Source organism: Macrobrachium nipponense, chromosome 6, assembly GCF_015104395.2.
Source record: "Macrobrachium nipponense isolate FS-2020 chromosome 6, ASM1510439v2, whole genome shotgun sequence".
NCBI lineage: Eukaryota > Metazoa > Arthropoda > Malacostraca > Decapoda > Palaemonidae > Macrobrachium > Macrobrachium nipponense.
In genome coordinates, this window is record NC_061108.1 from 62,492,347 (window position 1) to 62,508,261 (window position 15,915).

Here is a 15,915-nt window from a genome sequence, read left to right on the forward strand (position 1 = left end):
ACACACATACACACACACACACACAATATATATATATATATATATATATATATATATATATATATATATATATATATTATATATATATACGTAATGTGGAAATGCGCTCCCTGCAATATAAAACTACTAGAGCGATAACTGCTTTTTATGATAAAAACGTTGTCACTGTCAACCGTGTTTAAATGATCATCAGTTTTGTAAATTATTTGTTAACAGATAACAATGAAAACATCCATTTATAAAACGATTGATCATAATTTCAATGTTAAATACAGTTTTAATATAATATGAAAGGGCTGTTTACCTTGATTATTTAAAATGAACTAATACTTTTTTTTTTTTTACAAAAAGGTCGATAGAAATAAAGTTTGAAGTTCGTTAAGTCTACGATCGAAAATGGATATAAGGGTAAATTTTGAAGATTTTTAATACTGAGGAAAAGACCTTCTCGATAAAACAAAAATAACAATAAGGAATATATCAAAGTTCAGACAATTAGTCCTTTACCCCGCACACCTTGCTTAATTCTTATCCTATTTCCATATAGCTACGCATATATCTGGTTTACTTCTCCTGTTTATATCACAATAGTCATTTAGAACTCTTGGGAATATAATATGCACAAGATCGCAAATTAATGTATTCTATAAATAGATAGAGCCATGCACCCATAAAGATAATCACTTATATACTAGACGCAACGGTTCAAGGCTCCAGTTCCAACTTTTAAGAGATTAAGAGCATAACAAAGGCAATATCGAACCCGTCAGTTTACTATCCAAATATCATAATTAATGTGATATAGAAGCAGACCTACTTTTCATGTCACGTTCAGCAATTTAAAACACAACATTACTGAACGTTGAACTTACACGAACTACGAGTTGTGATGTATTATGTCCCTTCTGGTCTTCTTGTTTCTTCAGCTGCTCCTCGTACCTTTCCCGGTAGTAACTGGCGATTAAGGATTCAGTCCCCATTTTCAAACTGATGAGATCATTCTTCAGAGCCTGGTACTCTGAGGAAAAATGATTGGCATTATTACTTGCAGTGATTACAACTGAGTCTTACTAATTCCAGGTATGATGCGTAAATACCTCGTAAGTTCATTCATTTAATAAGCTGGAAAAAATGTGTAAAATATGACACAAAATGCTGACAAACTATTCATGCTTCAAAATTAACTTCCAGTCCATAGGGATATTAAATAGCTAGGCTATCGCTCAGTATCTAATTAAACTCTGTCCTTATCCATCTTGTTTGTTTTAGGGAACATTATGTATTTTTTCTTGCTAAATTCAAGGGTCCAAATGTAGAAATTTTCTTTGTAAAAGTTAAGCATAAAAACCTATTCATAAGAACATAATAATTATAAAATGAGGTATATTCATTAACAAACATCAAGAAATCGACTTCGAAGACCCATTGACATTTGTCATTTCTCTTTTTCCTCCAACTTTACTTATAATTTTATCATATCTAATGGATTTCTAATGAAAGAAAAATTTCTGAATGATCGTAGAAAAGCATAAGCACTTCCTTTGAAAAATCATTTCCATGACCATAACAGAGAAGAGTTCAAAAATAAACTAAGGAAACAAATCAGTAAAATAATTTTGTTACCAATAAACAATTGAAGCAACTTTGCAAATGACTGCTAAAAATCAGCACAGCTTCTCAACAGGAAAAGAAACCTAAGGAGATGGAGGAGATTTAAAGCTGATAATCTCCTTGAGAACTCGAGCCATCTAAACGAACACCTGGACCGTCCTACCTGCAGTGTGAGCAACTTGAGGGTCAAGGCCACTTCGATCAGCTGGAATGAGGAAATCCCAAGTCTTATCCAGGATTTCATGCACGCTACTGAAATATTCTGGTTTTCTCTTCTGTAACAGTCAACATCATATGGTGGCAGTTAAATCAAGCAAAAGTCCATTTTTCTTGCTACATGAATATTATCAGCAAAAAATGATACGAAGCAGGCCATATCGAAACAAGGCTTGCAATCACAGTTCGCAAAACTTGGTTATGATTGACAAATACCTAAAACATATTTGATTTGGTGTCCTCATACCATAAAGAACTGACACAGTGTCAGTGAATTAAAAAATATTGAAATATTGCTTGTGCTATTAATATTAGAGTTGATAATGTGCAGTAAAGAAACACCTCAGATTCCCTTACCTCTGCCTTTTCCTTTACCATTTCCGAGAAAATGAAGATGATAGAATTCCATATTTGGAGCAATACTCGTTGAAGATTGACTTCATTCAAATGCCTCTTGAAGTGGCATAGGTCTCCGTACAGACAGTCACACAGCAATGGAAACTCGCTGGAAGTGTCACAGGAGGTAAGGATGGCATTCCTCAACGTTGGCTTTAACTGAAGTGAACAGAGAACAGGTTCAAATGAGACAGTTGGGTTAGATTAAAAATGAAATTCACCGTGCTGATAAGCTATTTTTGTATCTATAAACTATAGTTCTTGGTTAGATTCTTTTTTATCACAATATGCAAAAATAGAAAAAATTATCTTAGACAATTCATGATATAAACATTATATATATATATATATATATATATATATATATATATATATATATATATATATATGTGTGTGTGTGTGTGTGTGTGTGTGTGTGTGTGTGTGTGTGTGTGTGTGTGTATGTGTGATGTATATAATATATATATATATATATATATATATATATATATATATATATATATATATATATATATATATATATATATATATATATATATATATATATATATATATATATATATATATATATATATATATATATATATATATATATATATATATATATATATATATATATATATATATATATATATATATATATATATATATATATATATATATATATATATATATATACGTATATATATATATACGTATATATATATATATATATATATATATATATATATATATATATATATATATATATATATATATATATATATATATATATATTTACGTTTTTTATCCCATCTCGCCGCGCCAGTATTTAAGATTTGACTTTAGCTTGAAGCAGCAGCCATTTTTTCAACCCCCCCCCCCCTGCACCCACATCATACAACTTGGGGGAATCGGCATTTCCGTTCTCCCCCAAAGGTGGGAGGCATAAGCCATTAAACACCAGAGACCTATCCCAGGGTAAAAGGGTCAGGTCACAGGGGTTACATGGGCTGTTGTTTGGGCCTTTAAGTGGTCTTAGCTTAAGGTCTATTCTCTCACAACCTTGCGCTGGGTGTTTTGCACCTTTTCAGACAAATGCCACTCCCTGTGCTTGAACCGAGGTCTCCTACAAATGCCCTGATACCTTCTCAGATCTCGCCTAGTCCTGATAGCGGTCAGACGTGACTGCACCTGCCTTGTTCAGCTCCTTTGTTTCCTTTTCACTGGTTGGAGGCTGCATCCTAACTCAAGCTACATGCACACGCAATCTAAGGTACGTCTAGAAGTTGCAAATTCAACCAGCCCCCTCTCTCCAAGACGAAAACCTCTCACTATTTTTCATTATTCCAATTTCCCTTTTATCTCTACGAACACCCCTGTCCCATTCCTAGCACCACATGTTTTCCTTGTGACTTGTTCAAAGCTATTAATTGAGCTATTCAACTTAAGCATTAGATTTCTCCTCATATTATCAGCATTGTGTTTGATTTAAGGATAAATTCCCTCCATAGTGCATTAGTCATAAATTTTGAGAGAGAAGTCTTTGTTTTATGTTTCATTGTAACCTGTAATCCCATTCCAGTTTCTGACTGCTCTGAATTCCATGCATTCCTGTCTCCTTGCTAAGCGCCCACTTATCGTAGAAGATATTATCATCAATAATTGGCAACCAGCCTTGCATAGGTCGTGAATTCAGCTCATTCACTCATGTTAAGAACAGCACATTAACAAATTGCCATTGTAAATAATAGATTAATTTAACACAGTATTTTGTGCCCTCTCCACGGGCTTATCTGCTTTTCAGTTTGTCTTAAGGTTGTACATTTAAATCTAAATGGTTCGTTTCCTGCCAACCTTAACTAATTAAACAGTTTTCTAACTCAAGGTAAGTCAAAAGCGCTTCATTCTTACTCCATTAACCTTATGTGGTCCTTATAACAATTTATATGATTTTATTAATATTTCCTCATCTAAAACAACCCACACACATAAAAATACATACTAGCTGACCACCCCTGGTATTGCCTGGGAAAACTTAAAATAACAACTGATAAACTCTCTCCCCCCACCCCATCACCATAAGGGAGACTTAACCTACAAAGTTCCGCTGCCAAACCTGTAATGTGATAGAGCATTCCATCAATTGGTCTGCATGCCCTAACAAGAAACATGCAGTGGACACCGCCAATGTATCACCTCCAAAAAGCTCAGCCTTCCACATGAGACAGGAATCCCTGTCTCCATATCCTCAGGCACACAGAGGGGTTTTGCACCCCTGGGACCCTCTTCAGACACACCTGACTCCAAATCGCTGCCAGTGCCACTCGCAAGCACTGTGCAGTGCCACGCTCCGTCCATTCCGGATGTAGAGCCACCACAACTTTCAATCTCTGCACTTGGCCCCATGTTAGTGCCATCACCTACTCATAACCTCCTTACAGGTCCTCCTATGGTAGATCCACTAACCACGTGGGGCCCATCATAGCCCATTACAAGCCTCCAGCTCACGATTCTTTTTCATCCTCACCTTCATCAGCCAAGGATGAACCTCCGGCAGACTTTTCCGATACACCTTCACTGGTCGACCAGGAACTACCCAGCCCAGGAGTCAGAAGCTGATTCTACCCTTACAAAGGTTTTCACAGCAGCCGAAGTAGGAAGTTCCCCTGCAGTAGGTTCTACCCTTACAACAGTTGTTGCAGCAGCTGAAGTTGGGGGTTTCCCTGTAGCACCCAGGACTACCACTGCTTATGCTCCTGATGGCATTTCTGGCCTTTCCCCAGAGTCAGTGCCTTTGTCACCTCCTAGGACTAGTGTAGCAAGATCCTGGAGGAGCCAGAAGAAGAAAAAGATGAAGGGACAGAGGAAACCAAACTATCCCATAAGAGCCACAAGCTCTCCTTGGCACCTGTGCCCTAAGCAGAGTGCTCCTTTTATAATCGCAGAGTGATTCTGGCACCTATCCAGAGAAGGCAGACAGCCTGATCTCTGCCATGTAGACTAACCATCTAACCCTTAGGAACCTTGTATTACTAACCCTCTACATAATTTTATAATCACTTTGTCCAGTATTCAGCCTGGTACCCCCTGATCACTTATCATGTATCATTAACTCATACTGTAAGCGTATTAACCCTTCAGGTTACCCAATTTCAAATACTGTGTACCATATAATAAGATGATTGTGTAATCTTCATCAAATTGCACAGAGTAAATTAGGTCCATTTAATTTAGTATCAGAGCAATAAGGTAGTAGCACATATGCAACTTTCACTTTCTTTACCTAGGGACAGAGTTAGGCTGTTGTCACAGACAACTAGCAGAAACTAGTAGATTGATGTAGTGAGTAAGTTAGTAAACTTAACATCTCCTATGAGTTAGGTAGGCCATTCTAGTTAGCTGCATAGCAAAGCCATAAAACTCATTCAGGGAAGGGAACTGTCCAGTCGAAGTGAATAACTTACTTAGCTGAGGTCTTCATGTCTAAAAAGAAATGAATGCCTTCTTAAAAGGGGGAGGTTTTACATATTTAAAAATTTGCCCCTCTTCTTAGCTATTAGGCAGTTCAAACCAAGATATAGCGTAAGCGTCTCATCCCTCATCGTACGATTTTGGGGGTAAGAAAACCATTAGGGAACCTAGACCAATCATGGGGGAAAATGGGAAGCTATTTGGACCCTTAATAGACCTATCCCTAAGACCTATTTTGCTATGACACTTTTTGTGCGACTTTGGACTGTCCTACGGCAAACAGACTTGTTTGCCGCTGCTCTACCATTATGCTGGTCGGATGTCCGCTTCTAGCATCAAGCTACACGATAACGCAAAATAAGGTACGTCCAGAAGTAGCAAAATCAACCAGTCCCTTTTTCTCTCAGTAAAATTCTCTCACTTTTTCCAATATTCAATTTCCCATTCTCCTTAAACAACAAACTCCTTTGTGTTCTACCTAGCATTTCCCTTGTGACTTGTTCTAAGCTCCATTAAGTTACTCTTAAATAATCTCTAGCAGGTTCCCACATTAGTGAAATTGTGCTAATTAAATGAATAATAAGTTCCCTCCATCGTGAATCATTTCCCATATGTGAGAGAGATTTTTTATAACCATTAAGCATAACCCTGAACCTATATTATAGGTGTCCTGCCGCCCTGTGGTCCTTGTATCTGCATCTGGCCCAAGCTCTTAACTTAGAAGATCACCTAACCAAGTTACAGGCAAATTTGCATGCAGCGAGTATATAAAGCCAGCCTCAGAACAGCAAATTAATAATCTTATAGTAGGTGGCAACCCAGTTAATGTTATTTCATTTTGAGACAGTAATTGTCCATTTTTGACAGCGCCTATTTTTGCCTAGCATGGGTTATACCAGCTGCCCCATTTTTAATGTCACTGTAAATTATATAAATAAAATTACCTTAATGTAATCTGACTGGTTTGAAAGGTGACCTTCCATTCCCATTGATAGACTTGTTCAAGGTAAGTCCATTCGCATTTCCTTTATAAAATTATGTATGGAGGTTGGAATAGTCCCTTCATACATTGCTATCACATAAGACTATATGACTGTGTGGGGAGGGGGGGGGGGGGGGGGGCAGATGTGTTGGGGGTCTCTCTCACATTTCTTTACAAAAAAAAAGGGGTTTTTGCCTTTGGGCATTGTACCTCTTATAGTAAGCAATGTGTTAATAGTGCCTCCACATAATATCCGGCATGTAAGCCGGAGAGCATTGTGTAATTGCAGATATATTAATATTCTCTCTGCTCATTCACTGGCTTAAAAATCTTTCAAATTGCAGCTACTCGAGGCTCATTGGTCATGGGAAATGGGTAAAAGAGTGCAGTGTATAGGCTAGTGCTTGGCCCTTCCCTTACCACAAAAATTTCATCCAACAAACCTCCAACCATTCCACAAGTGACCCCGGCACCTACCAATGCCTGTGCCCCCCACACACAAGTTCCATAATCATGAACAACTGTCTTTACTTTATACAATACCAATCGAACCGTTCCGATGAGGAAATTAATGTTGCATATATGGAATGATCTGATACCAGAGAATATTCTCAAGAAGTGATCCGTGAAAAACCAGTCCTCTTACAAGAAAATATCATAAGGACAACCTGCTCGGTGGAAACCTATGCCGATGACCCTTACAATCTGCCTTCAAAGGGGCCTGCTGACCAAAGCAGAAAATGCCTTCCTAACAGCAAAATCCCTCTCAGGAATAATTGAAAAAAATCAGAAAAAAATCAAAGAAACGAATGATAAATTTTCGGGAATCTGGGAAATGATCAAAGTACTACAGGAATCCCTAGGCAGTCTTAAAAATATGGAAACAAATAACTATTTCACACAGACCTGGGATGCGATCCAAGGAGTGCAGGAATCACTAGACAAACATACAGAAAGCCACTAAACTCCTCTGAATGTGGCATCCATTATTTTTCTGTCTCCTTGCAACAGGGAGAAGTGATGGTGCAACACGAAGTCGAGATGGCCATAGCCACCCAGGTATCAACTGCCCTCTCCCCCTCGGATGAAGTGCCCCCATCACCTATAGACCGTTCTGAGGGGACTGTTGAACTCCCAACCTCTTTTCCCTCCCTAGTGTCTCTGGTGGAAGATAGATCTCCAGTGACGATCACCAGCCCTCGTGAATCTCCCGACCTTATCTCTCCCCCACAACCAACTCCCCTCGTGGATGTGGATGAGAGTGATACAAACAAGCGAAAAAAACAAAAGAACCTCTCGTTTGACCACTTGATGTCAAGAAGCAATTCACAATCTGAGCTCATCGGTGACACTAGACACCATAGTGGAGAGAGGAAAGTTTCTTGCGGGCTTTGACCCTCTCATCTCCCATGAACTCCCATGCAAAATTAACGTAAAGTGGCTTACAGGATTACCTGCCTATTTCATCACCTTGATGTTCTTAAAGGCAAGAATTTCGGCCATAATATAATAGTTTCAAGATATAACATAATCAAAGACCAACCACATCCCAGGGGAACTTACTGACACCCCAGCAGGGCCACTTCCACTGCAAGTGCCAGCCAACCACCCATGGCAAGTGACTGCCCATTCCCCCTGGCTAAGCCCCCCATCCACCCAAATGATCAGCGCTTTCATCTCCCATCTTTGTGAGTAGCCATGGATACAGTAGATATAATCTCTTGGAATATTTTTTATCTCAAGCAGAACATTCCTCTCCTTAACATGTCCTGCAAAAAACTTCAAAGGCATCACTGCACTGCAAGAAGCACTCCAATACATGAAGACTTCAGAATCTTCATCAAAGCAAGTTGCACATCAAATCATAGCCAGTCGCCCAAAAGAGTGCCTTTCTTTCCTGTGGCACAAGTCATTAGACAACATGGTGAATGTGTTGACCTACAGGAGTGACAGATTCCAATAATTAATGTTTATATGCCCTGGGAAAATAACAATAATCTTGATCATTACTGCATGATCCTAGGTGAGTTACACAGTATTATTCATGATTCTCCTGCTGATCATATCTGTATAATCCGGTACCTAAATTCTCAATCCACAAAACAATTTTATAATGAACTTACTTGCTTCTGTCAAAATCATGCTCTCCAAATTAGTGATGTAATGTGCCTCCCTCCCTCCTCTTCATATGTACAAAATAGAGATAGCACAATTACAGCATCCTGGCTGGACCATTGCATCACATCTCCACAATTTCATGCTTCTATTATGACCTGTAATATTTGCTGCGACCTTGCAACGAGCTATGATCACATCCCTTTACAGGTGTCATGCTGTATCCCATCCCTACCTACCATGAACCTCCTAACTGACCACCCACCAACTGTAAACTGGGATTTTAAAAACCAAAAGAAAACCCGATACTTTAGGGTAACCATGGAAACCAGGTTGCAGCCAATAGTTCAACCGGTAGATGCCTTACTTTGTACTAACACAAATTGTAGAAATGACCACCACAGGAGGGATCTGAACAAATTTTATTCAAATATAATTATTGCTATGCTTGTTTCGGGCAGGGCTACCCTTAGATTTTGTCAAGGTAATTCTTTTAATATACCTGGATGGAATGACTTGGTTAAAGATCTGTATACATATTCTTGAGAAATATTATTGTAAGGACAAGCTTTTCCCTATTTTTTTCATTACATCTAATCATCAAGCCACATTGTATAACTCATGTAATTCCATATTTGTATATATTATTATCTTTAAATGTATGTCTCCGAGAAAACACAAATCTTTCTGGCCCAAACCCAGTTTCTCTCTGTTCAGGTAGGATACTACATATCCATCCGCAGTCTCCTATATAGCTTGTGTTTACCTGTAATAAATTATCATTACCCAGCTACCTGTCTAACTCTCTTGTCCTCACAACTGGTGACCTCCCAGAGTCGGTGACACAGCAGTTTAGGCCCAACCTTTAGCAAACGCAATACAGTGCCACAGTTTAGGTGTCTGAAAGCTCCATTCCGAGGACAACACTGACGCCATTAACAGACCCATCATGGCACAGCTTCCAAGTGGGTTTTGTCATTTTTCGAGGATGGGCAGCTGGGTGCTGGTCAGCCAACACAAAATCAGGCGGTGGTCCAGGAACATTGCCTAACCTGTGAGTCCCCAGGCAACCTCCCGACGCCACTGCAGTACCCAGGGTCCTGCTTTACCTACCCGACGTTGCTGCCACACCTGTGGACCTGATCGCCCTCCCAACGCCATCACCTGTAGTCCTCCTTGGTCCACCGACACCGCCTCTGCACCTGTGGGCGTCCTCTACCTGCTGACACCGCTTCCTGTGGACTTCCTTGACCTGCTAACGCCGCTGCCTCACCTGTATTTCCACTCTGCCCGCCAAACGCTGCTGCCATGCTGGGGACTTCCTCAGCCCAACCTACATTGCCGTTGCACCTGGGTGTCCCCACGGCCCATCCCACACCGCCACCACACACAATGCAGCTCCCTCTACAGTCTTGGTCGCCCTCAGTCGACAGTAGAAACCCCCAGGTAACTGCCAGGGGAGGCATCCTGTCAGCCAGCAATGCCGAAGGACTCAACATTCGATAACGCCCCAAAACAAATGTCACAAGGACACGGGGTCGCCTCCTGCTTCAAAGATATATATTTTTCATCCAATCATTATTCCATAATCATTGTCTTGGGGGGGGGAGTATTTGTAAGGACGACACTTTTCCCTATTTTTTATTGTATCTAATCATCAAGCTGCATTGTTCTTTTAACCATTGTATAGTATAGAGCGTTACGCGGCCTTTCCGCCGATGTATAACTCATGTAATTCCATTATTTGTATATCTTATTATCTTTAAATGTATGTCTCCAAGAAAATACAAATCCTTCTGGCCAAGACCCAGTTTCTCTCTATTCAGGTAGGATACTATATAACCATCCACAGCCTCCTTCATAGTAGCTTGTGTTTACTTGTAATAAATTATCTGTACCCAGCTACCTGTCTTACTCTCTGGTCCTCACATTATTACTGTGGAGGCAAAATGGTCGCCCGAAGGAAGGACACTGCATTACTAATGAGATAGGTGAGAGTGCAGTTCAGACTTACTCTTAGGCACTGCAAATTAAATGAAAAACAGCTAAGAGCTAATGCAGTGTCTGGAAACTTAGAATCTGATGATTGTCCTCGTCTTTGGATAGATATCCAGTTCTTCAATCCCAAAACTAAACAGCTATCACAGAGAGTAGGAGAAGCAGTCGGTGACCAAGCTATCGCAAGTATGTGGGGCGATCACTTCAGCAATATCCTGGATTTCATAAACGATCAAGACTCCTAAAGGGATGTAGATAACCTGCTTACTGATAACATTCACTTCATTTTGCAGATTGTATTACGCCAGGTAACATCAGCGATGCCATAAACAGCCTACCTACTACTAAATCGCGTGGCTGCAATGATCTTTCCACAGAAGCTTTCAAATTCTGCCATCTGATAATTTACACTTTGCTAGCTACCCTATTCAATGCATGCACAATTCACCAATTTCTTCCATACTCCATATATATACATATATGTATATATATACATCATATATATATATATATATATATATATATTATATATATATATATATATATATATATATATATATATATAAAGGTTTTTTGCCACGAAGAAAAAATGAAAAGCGAGATAGCCAAGTACTTTCGGTCCTGTTCTGACCCTTTACTGAGGCAAACTGATTTTACAGAGAACAACATAGTCAAAAGAAAGCTTAATATCAAACTGACACTACAAGATTAGCAAGCAATAAGGGCGATTTTCACTCTACAGAAATGAGGAACCGCCTGAGGGTAGCCACACCTTGAAGGATACATGCAGTAAACAAGTGATTCTCCCAGAAAACAGTACATTTTGAAAAAACACGGGAGCATATACAATTTAATATCATAAATTTTTACACAAATTTTCCCCCCAAAAATTATTATTAATGAAAAGACGAAAGAAAATATAAATATATATATATCGAGCAAGAGAAAGAGGGAGAGAAAATATCGAACCAGAGAGAGAGAGAGAGAGAGAGAGAGAGAGAGAGACGAGAAGAGAAGATGGGGGGGGGGGGAGAGAGATTGAGAGAGAGAGAGAGAGAACCAGAGAAATAAATAAGAACCTATATACATGTGGGACTAATTTATTACTTGTTCATTTATTTTAAGGTCCTTCATAAATATCTTACAAATCATATGGGTCCAAATGGTACATTCCCAGACTAAGATTTAGGTTGTTTTTATTAGTGATTTGTATAATTGCCGATTCCAGTAAATTTCTTGAAACATAATCATTAGGTCTAGCAATTACCGAGGTATCTCCCCAATTAATACAATGAGATTTTTCACTCAGATGGATAAACAGTGCATTTGAAGCCTGGGCTGTTCTAACTGAATACATACGCTGCTTAATATGTACACATAAATTTTTACTTGACTGATCAACGTAAAACGATGGGCAATCCTTACAAGGAATTTTGTAAATGATGTTGTTATTTGTTACGGGACTATTCTTAATTAGCATATCTTTAATGGTATTGTTATAAGAGAACACAACATTAACAATAAACGATTTAAATATTGATTTTATGGTTTCGAATCCACGAAAATAAGGTAAGCTAAGTACATTTTTCGGCATTTCTTTTTCATTAATAGCAACACTATAAAACTTTTTGTAAGCTTTTGATAACATAAATCAATTAAATGAGGTGGGTAGAAGAGATTGTTTCCTATCTTTTTTATGTATTCTATTTCTTGGTCCAGATATTGTGGGCTCGTGATACGCAAAGCGCATAGGAACATAGAAGAAAAAATTGAAATTTTAATATTAAGATAGTGGCCAGAATAAAAATTTACATATGTTAAATTATTTGTGGGTTTTCTATAAGTACTGAATTTGCATTGGAAAGATTCTCTATGTATTAATACATCTAGGAAAGGGATGACATTGTTATTTTCAATTTCAACAGTGAATTTTATGGATGGCACTAAATTATTCAATTTAGTCAGTAAATCATTTACATCGATACCACCAGGTAAGACTACTAAGATATCATTGACATAACGGTACCATTTTAAGGGGATAAGTGTGATATTCGGGAGGTGTTGCCTCTCAAAAAATTCCATATATAAGTTTGAAAGGAGAGGTGATAAAGGGTTACCCATGGCCATACCAAATATTTGTTGGTAATATTCTCCATTAAAAATAAATCTGCAATCACAAATACATAACTTAATTAAGGAAATTATGTGACTAACGGACATAGGCAATTCATGCAGTACAAGTTCATTACTTAAATATTCTAGCACAGAGTCAATAGGGACTTTTGTAAACAAAGAACATACATCAAAACTGACAAAAATATCGCTAGGGTTTAGTACAATGTTATCTAATTTTTCCACAAGATCAAGAGAATTGCGGATGCGTGAATTAGATACAGTTCCTAGTAGCGGGGATAACAGTTTAGTAAGATATTTAGATATTTCATAAGCAATTGATCCTACAGTACTAATAATTGGGCGCATAGGTTTGTTTTCCTATTGAGTTTTGACTAGGCCATATAAATAAAGTAATGAGGGACACTTATAGTTAACTTACACAAAAGTTCTTTTTTATCTTTAAGAATTTGTTTGATATTAAAGTTTTTTATTACTTGGTCCAACGGATATTTTGCGAGTTTTTTGCAAGTTATTTCATCCTCTAGTAAAGTATGCATGCGTGATATGTAGTCAGTTTTGTCAAGAACCACTAAACTATTGGATTTATCAGCCTTGGTAATGTGTAAGCTATTATCATTCTTCAATTATTTTTAACTTTTTCTGTAGCGAGCGGGGAAGTTATTTTCATGATAGGCATGCGTAGCACTATATGTCATGCCTTTGATAATGTCTAAATGATTTTGTGGTAGTTCACAGTATTTTTCAAACTTATATAGAGATGTCGCTATTGATAAAGCTGAGGGTTTGTTACAAATGAAGAAAGACAACCCAAAGCCTAATGCGCGCACTGCATTATCACTTATTTGTTTGCTTGATAAATTCACCACACAATCACTTCTAGCATTATTGGTCCAATCACTGTCGTTGATAAGGTTGTTTAATTTTCTGTCCAGTTTTCTAATCAAAGTGTCTGTAGTTCCATGAAGTAAAAATTCATGTGTACGTATTAAGCAGCATATGTATTCAGTTAGACCAGCCCAGACTTCAAATGCACTGTTTATCCATCTGAGTCAAAAATCTCATTGTATTAATTGGGGTGATGACTCGGTAATTGCTAGATCTAATGATTATGTTTCAAGAAATTTACTGGAATCGGCAATTATACAAATCACTAATAAAAACAACCTAAATCTTAGTCTGGGAATGTACCATTTGGACCCATATATTTGTAAGATATTTATGAAGTTAAAATAAATGAACAACTAATAAATTAGTCCCACATGTATATAGTTATTATTTCTCTCTCTCTCTCTCTCTCTCTCTCTCTCTCTCTCTCTCTCTCTCTCTCTCTGGTTCGATATTTTCTCTCCCCTTTCTCTTGCTCAATATATATATATATATATATATATATATATATATATATATATATATATATATATATATATATATTTATATTTTCTCTCGTCTTTTCATTAATAATAATTTTTGGGGGGGGGAAATTTGTGTAAAAAATTCATGATATTAAATTGTATATGAACCGTGTTTTTTCAAGATGTACTGTTTTCTGGGAGAATCACTTGTTTACTGCATGTATCCTTCAAGGTGTGGCTACCCTCAGGCGGTTCCTCTTTTCTGAAGAGTGAAAATCGCCCTTATTGCTTGCTAATCTTGTAGTGTCAGTTTGTATTTTAAGCTTTCTTTTGACTATGTTGTTCTCTGTAAAATCAGTTTGCCTCAGTAAAGGGTCCGAACAGGACCGAAAGTACTTGGCTATCTCGCTTTTTCATTTTTTCCTTCGTGGCAATAAACCTTTATTTACACATAGCATCACGTTTTATATACTTTGTGATCATCATTATAAATATATATTATATAATATATTTAATATATATAATATATATATATATATATATTTATATATATTTATTATATATATATATATTAGATTATATAATTTAAGATATATATATATTTATAATTATTATTATTATATTAATATATTATATATATATAAAATTCTATATATATATATATATATTATCTATTATATAATATGATATATACTATCATAAAATTCTATATATATAATAACTCTACCTACCCCCTAAATACCATACTATATATACCCTATAATATACCTATTATCTATATCTATACATATTTACATACTTTCATCCACCTATATATATATCTAATAAAAGGAGCCCATAAAAACACCAAAATGTAGAGAGAAAAAGTACTATATTTCAGAGACTGCTGTCTCTCTCTTCAGGTATATGAATGAGAAAAGTTTACAAAAAAGGTGGTATTTATACCAACAGATCCGTCCACAAGTAAGCCAATTTAGGTCAACCCCGCTGCTAATCTTCCTTTAATCTTCTTAAGCATTGGTTGAATGAAAACTTCGTCGACGACATCTGAAACCCACGCGCCTTTTGAGATGTTCATTACCTTCTTCTCTTTTATTAAGGCCGATTCCGTCATTTGACTCTTGTACCGGCAGTTGCTGCTGCAAATTACACGTCACAAATTCCAGTTTATTCTATGGTTATGTTCATTTATATGGTTGAAAATAGCCGAGTTCTGTTGTCCATACCTAACTGACCATTTGTGTTGTATTAATCTCTGGGGAAGTGATTTACCTGTAAATCCGATGTAAGATTGGTCACAGTCCTGGCATGGGATCTCGTAGACCCCAGAGTCTTTGGGAGATGTCTTTTGTTGGACGTTAATCAGGGATTTGGCTAAGGTGTTTGGGTAGGTAAATGCAAAAGGGTTGGATTTCCCAAGGGTGTGGGTTACTCTCTTAATTGTCTCCAGGTGAGGAATTTTTATTTTATTGTTGGGTGTGTCTCTGGTCTTGTCTTTAGGGGGTCGGTAGAAAATTACGTTCGCTTTTTGAATTGCTTTCTCAATTATATGGTCAGGATACTTTAAAGATGAAAGTTGCTTGTGAATTAGTTCAAATTCTTTTTCCAGGAAATCTGGGGAACAAATTCGTAAGGCTCTTAAGAATAGGTTGCTAGCTA

The 15,915-nt window shown here is 37.3% G+C and overlaps 1 protein-coding gene across 10 annotated transcripts in view; it reads right to left on the reverse strand.

The window, feature by feature from the left end:
* Positions 1-15,915, reverse strand: part of LOC135216350 (protein unc-13 homolog 4B-like) — a 255,589-nt gene that overhangs the window by 26,263 nt on the left and 213,411 nt on the right. For all 10 annotated transcript variants that reach the window (XM_064251577.1, XM_064251583.1, XM_064251585.1 and 7 more), the window contains 3 exons: positions 2,185-2,382; positions 1,775-1,886; positions 873-1,018 (listed from right to left, as the gene is read on the reverse strand). In XM_064251577.1, coding sequence (XP_064107647.1) covers positions 873-1,018; positions 1,775-1,886; positions 2,185-2,382 — 456 coding nt within the window. The remainder of the gene's footprint in view (positions 1-872; positions 1,019-1,774; positions 1,887-2,184; positions 2,383-15,915) is intronic.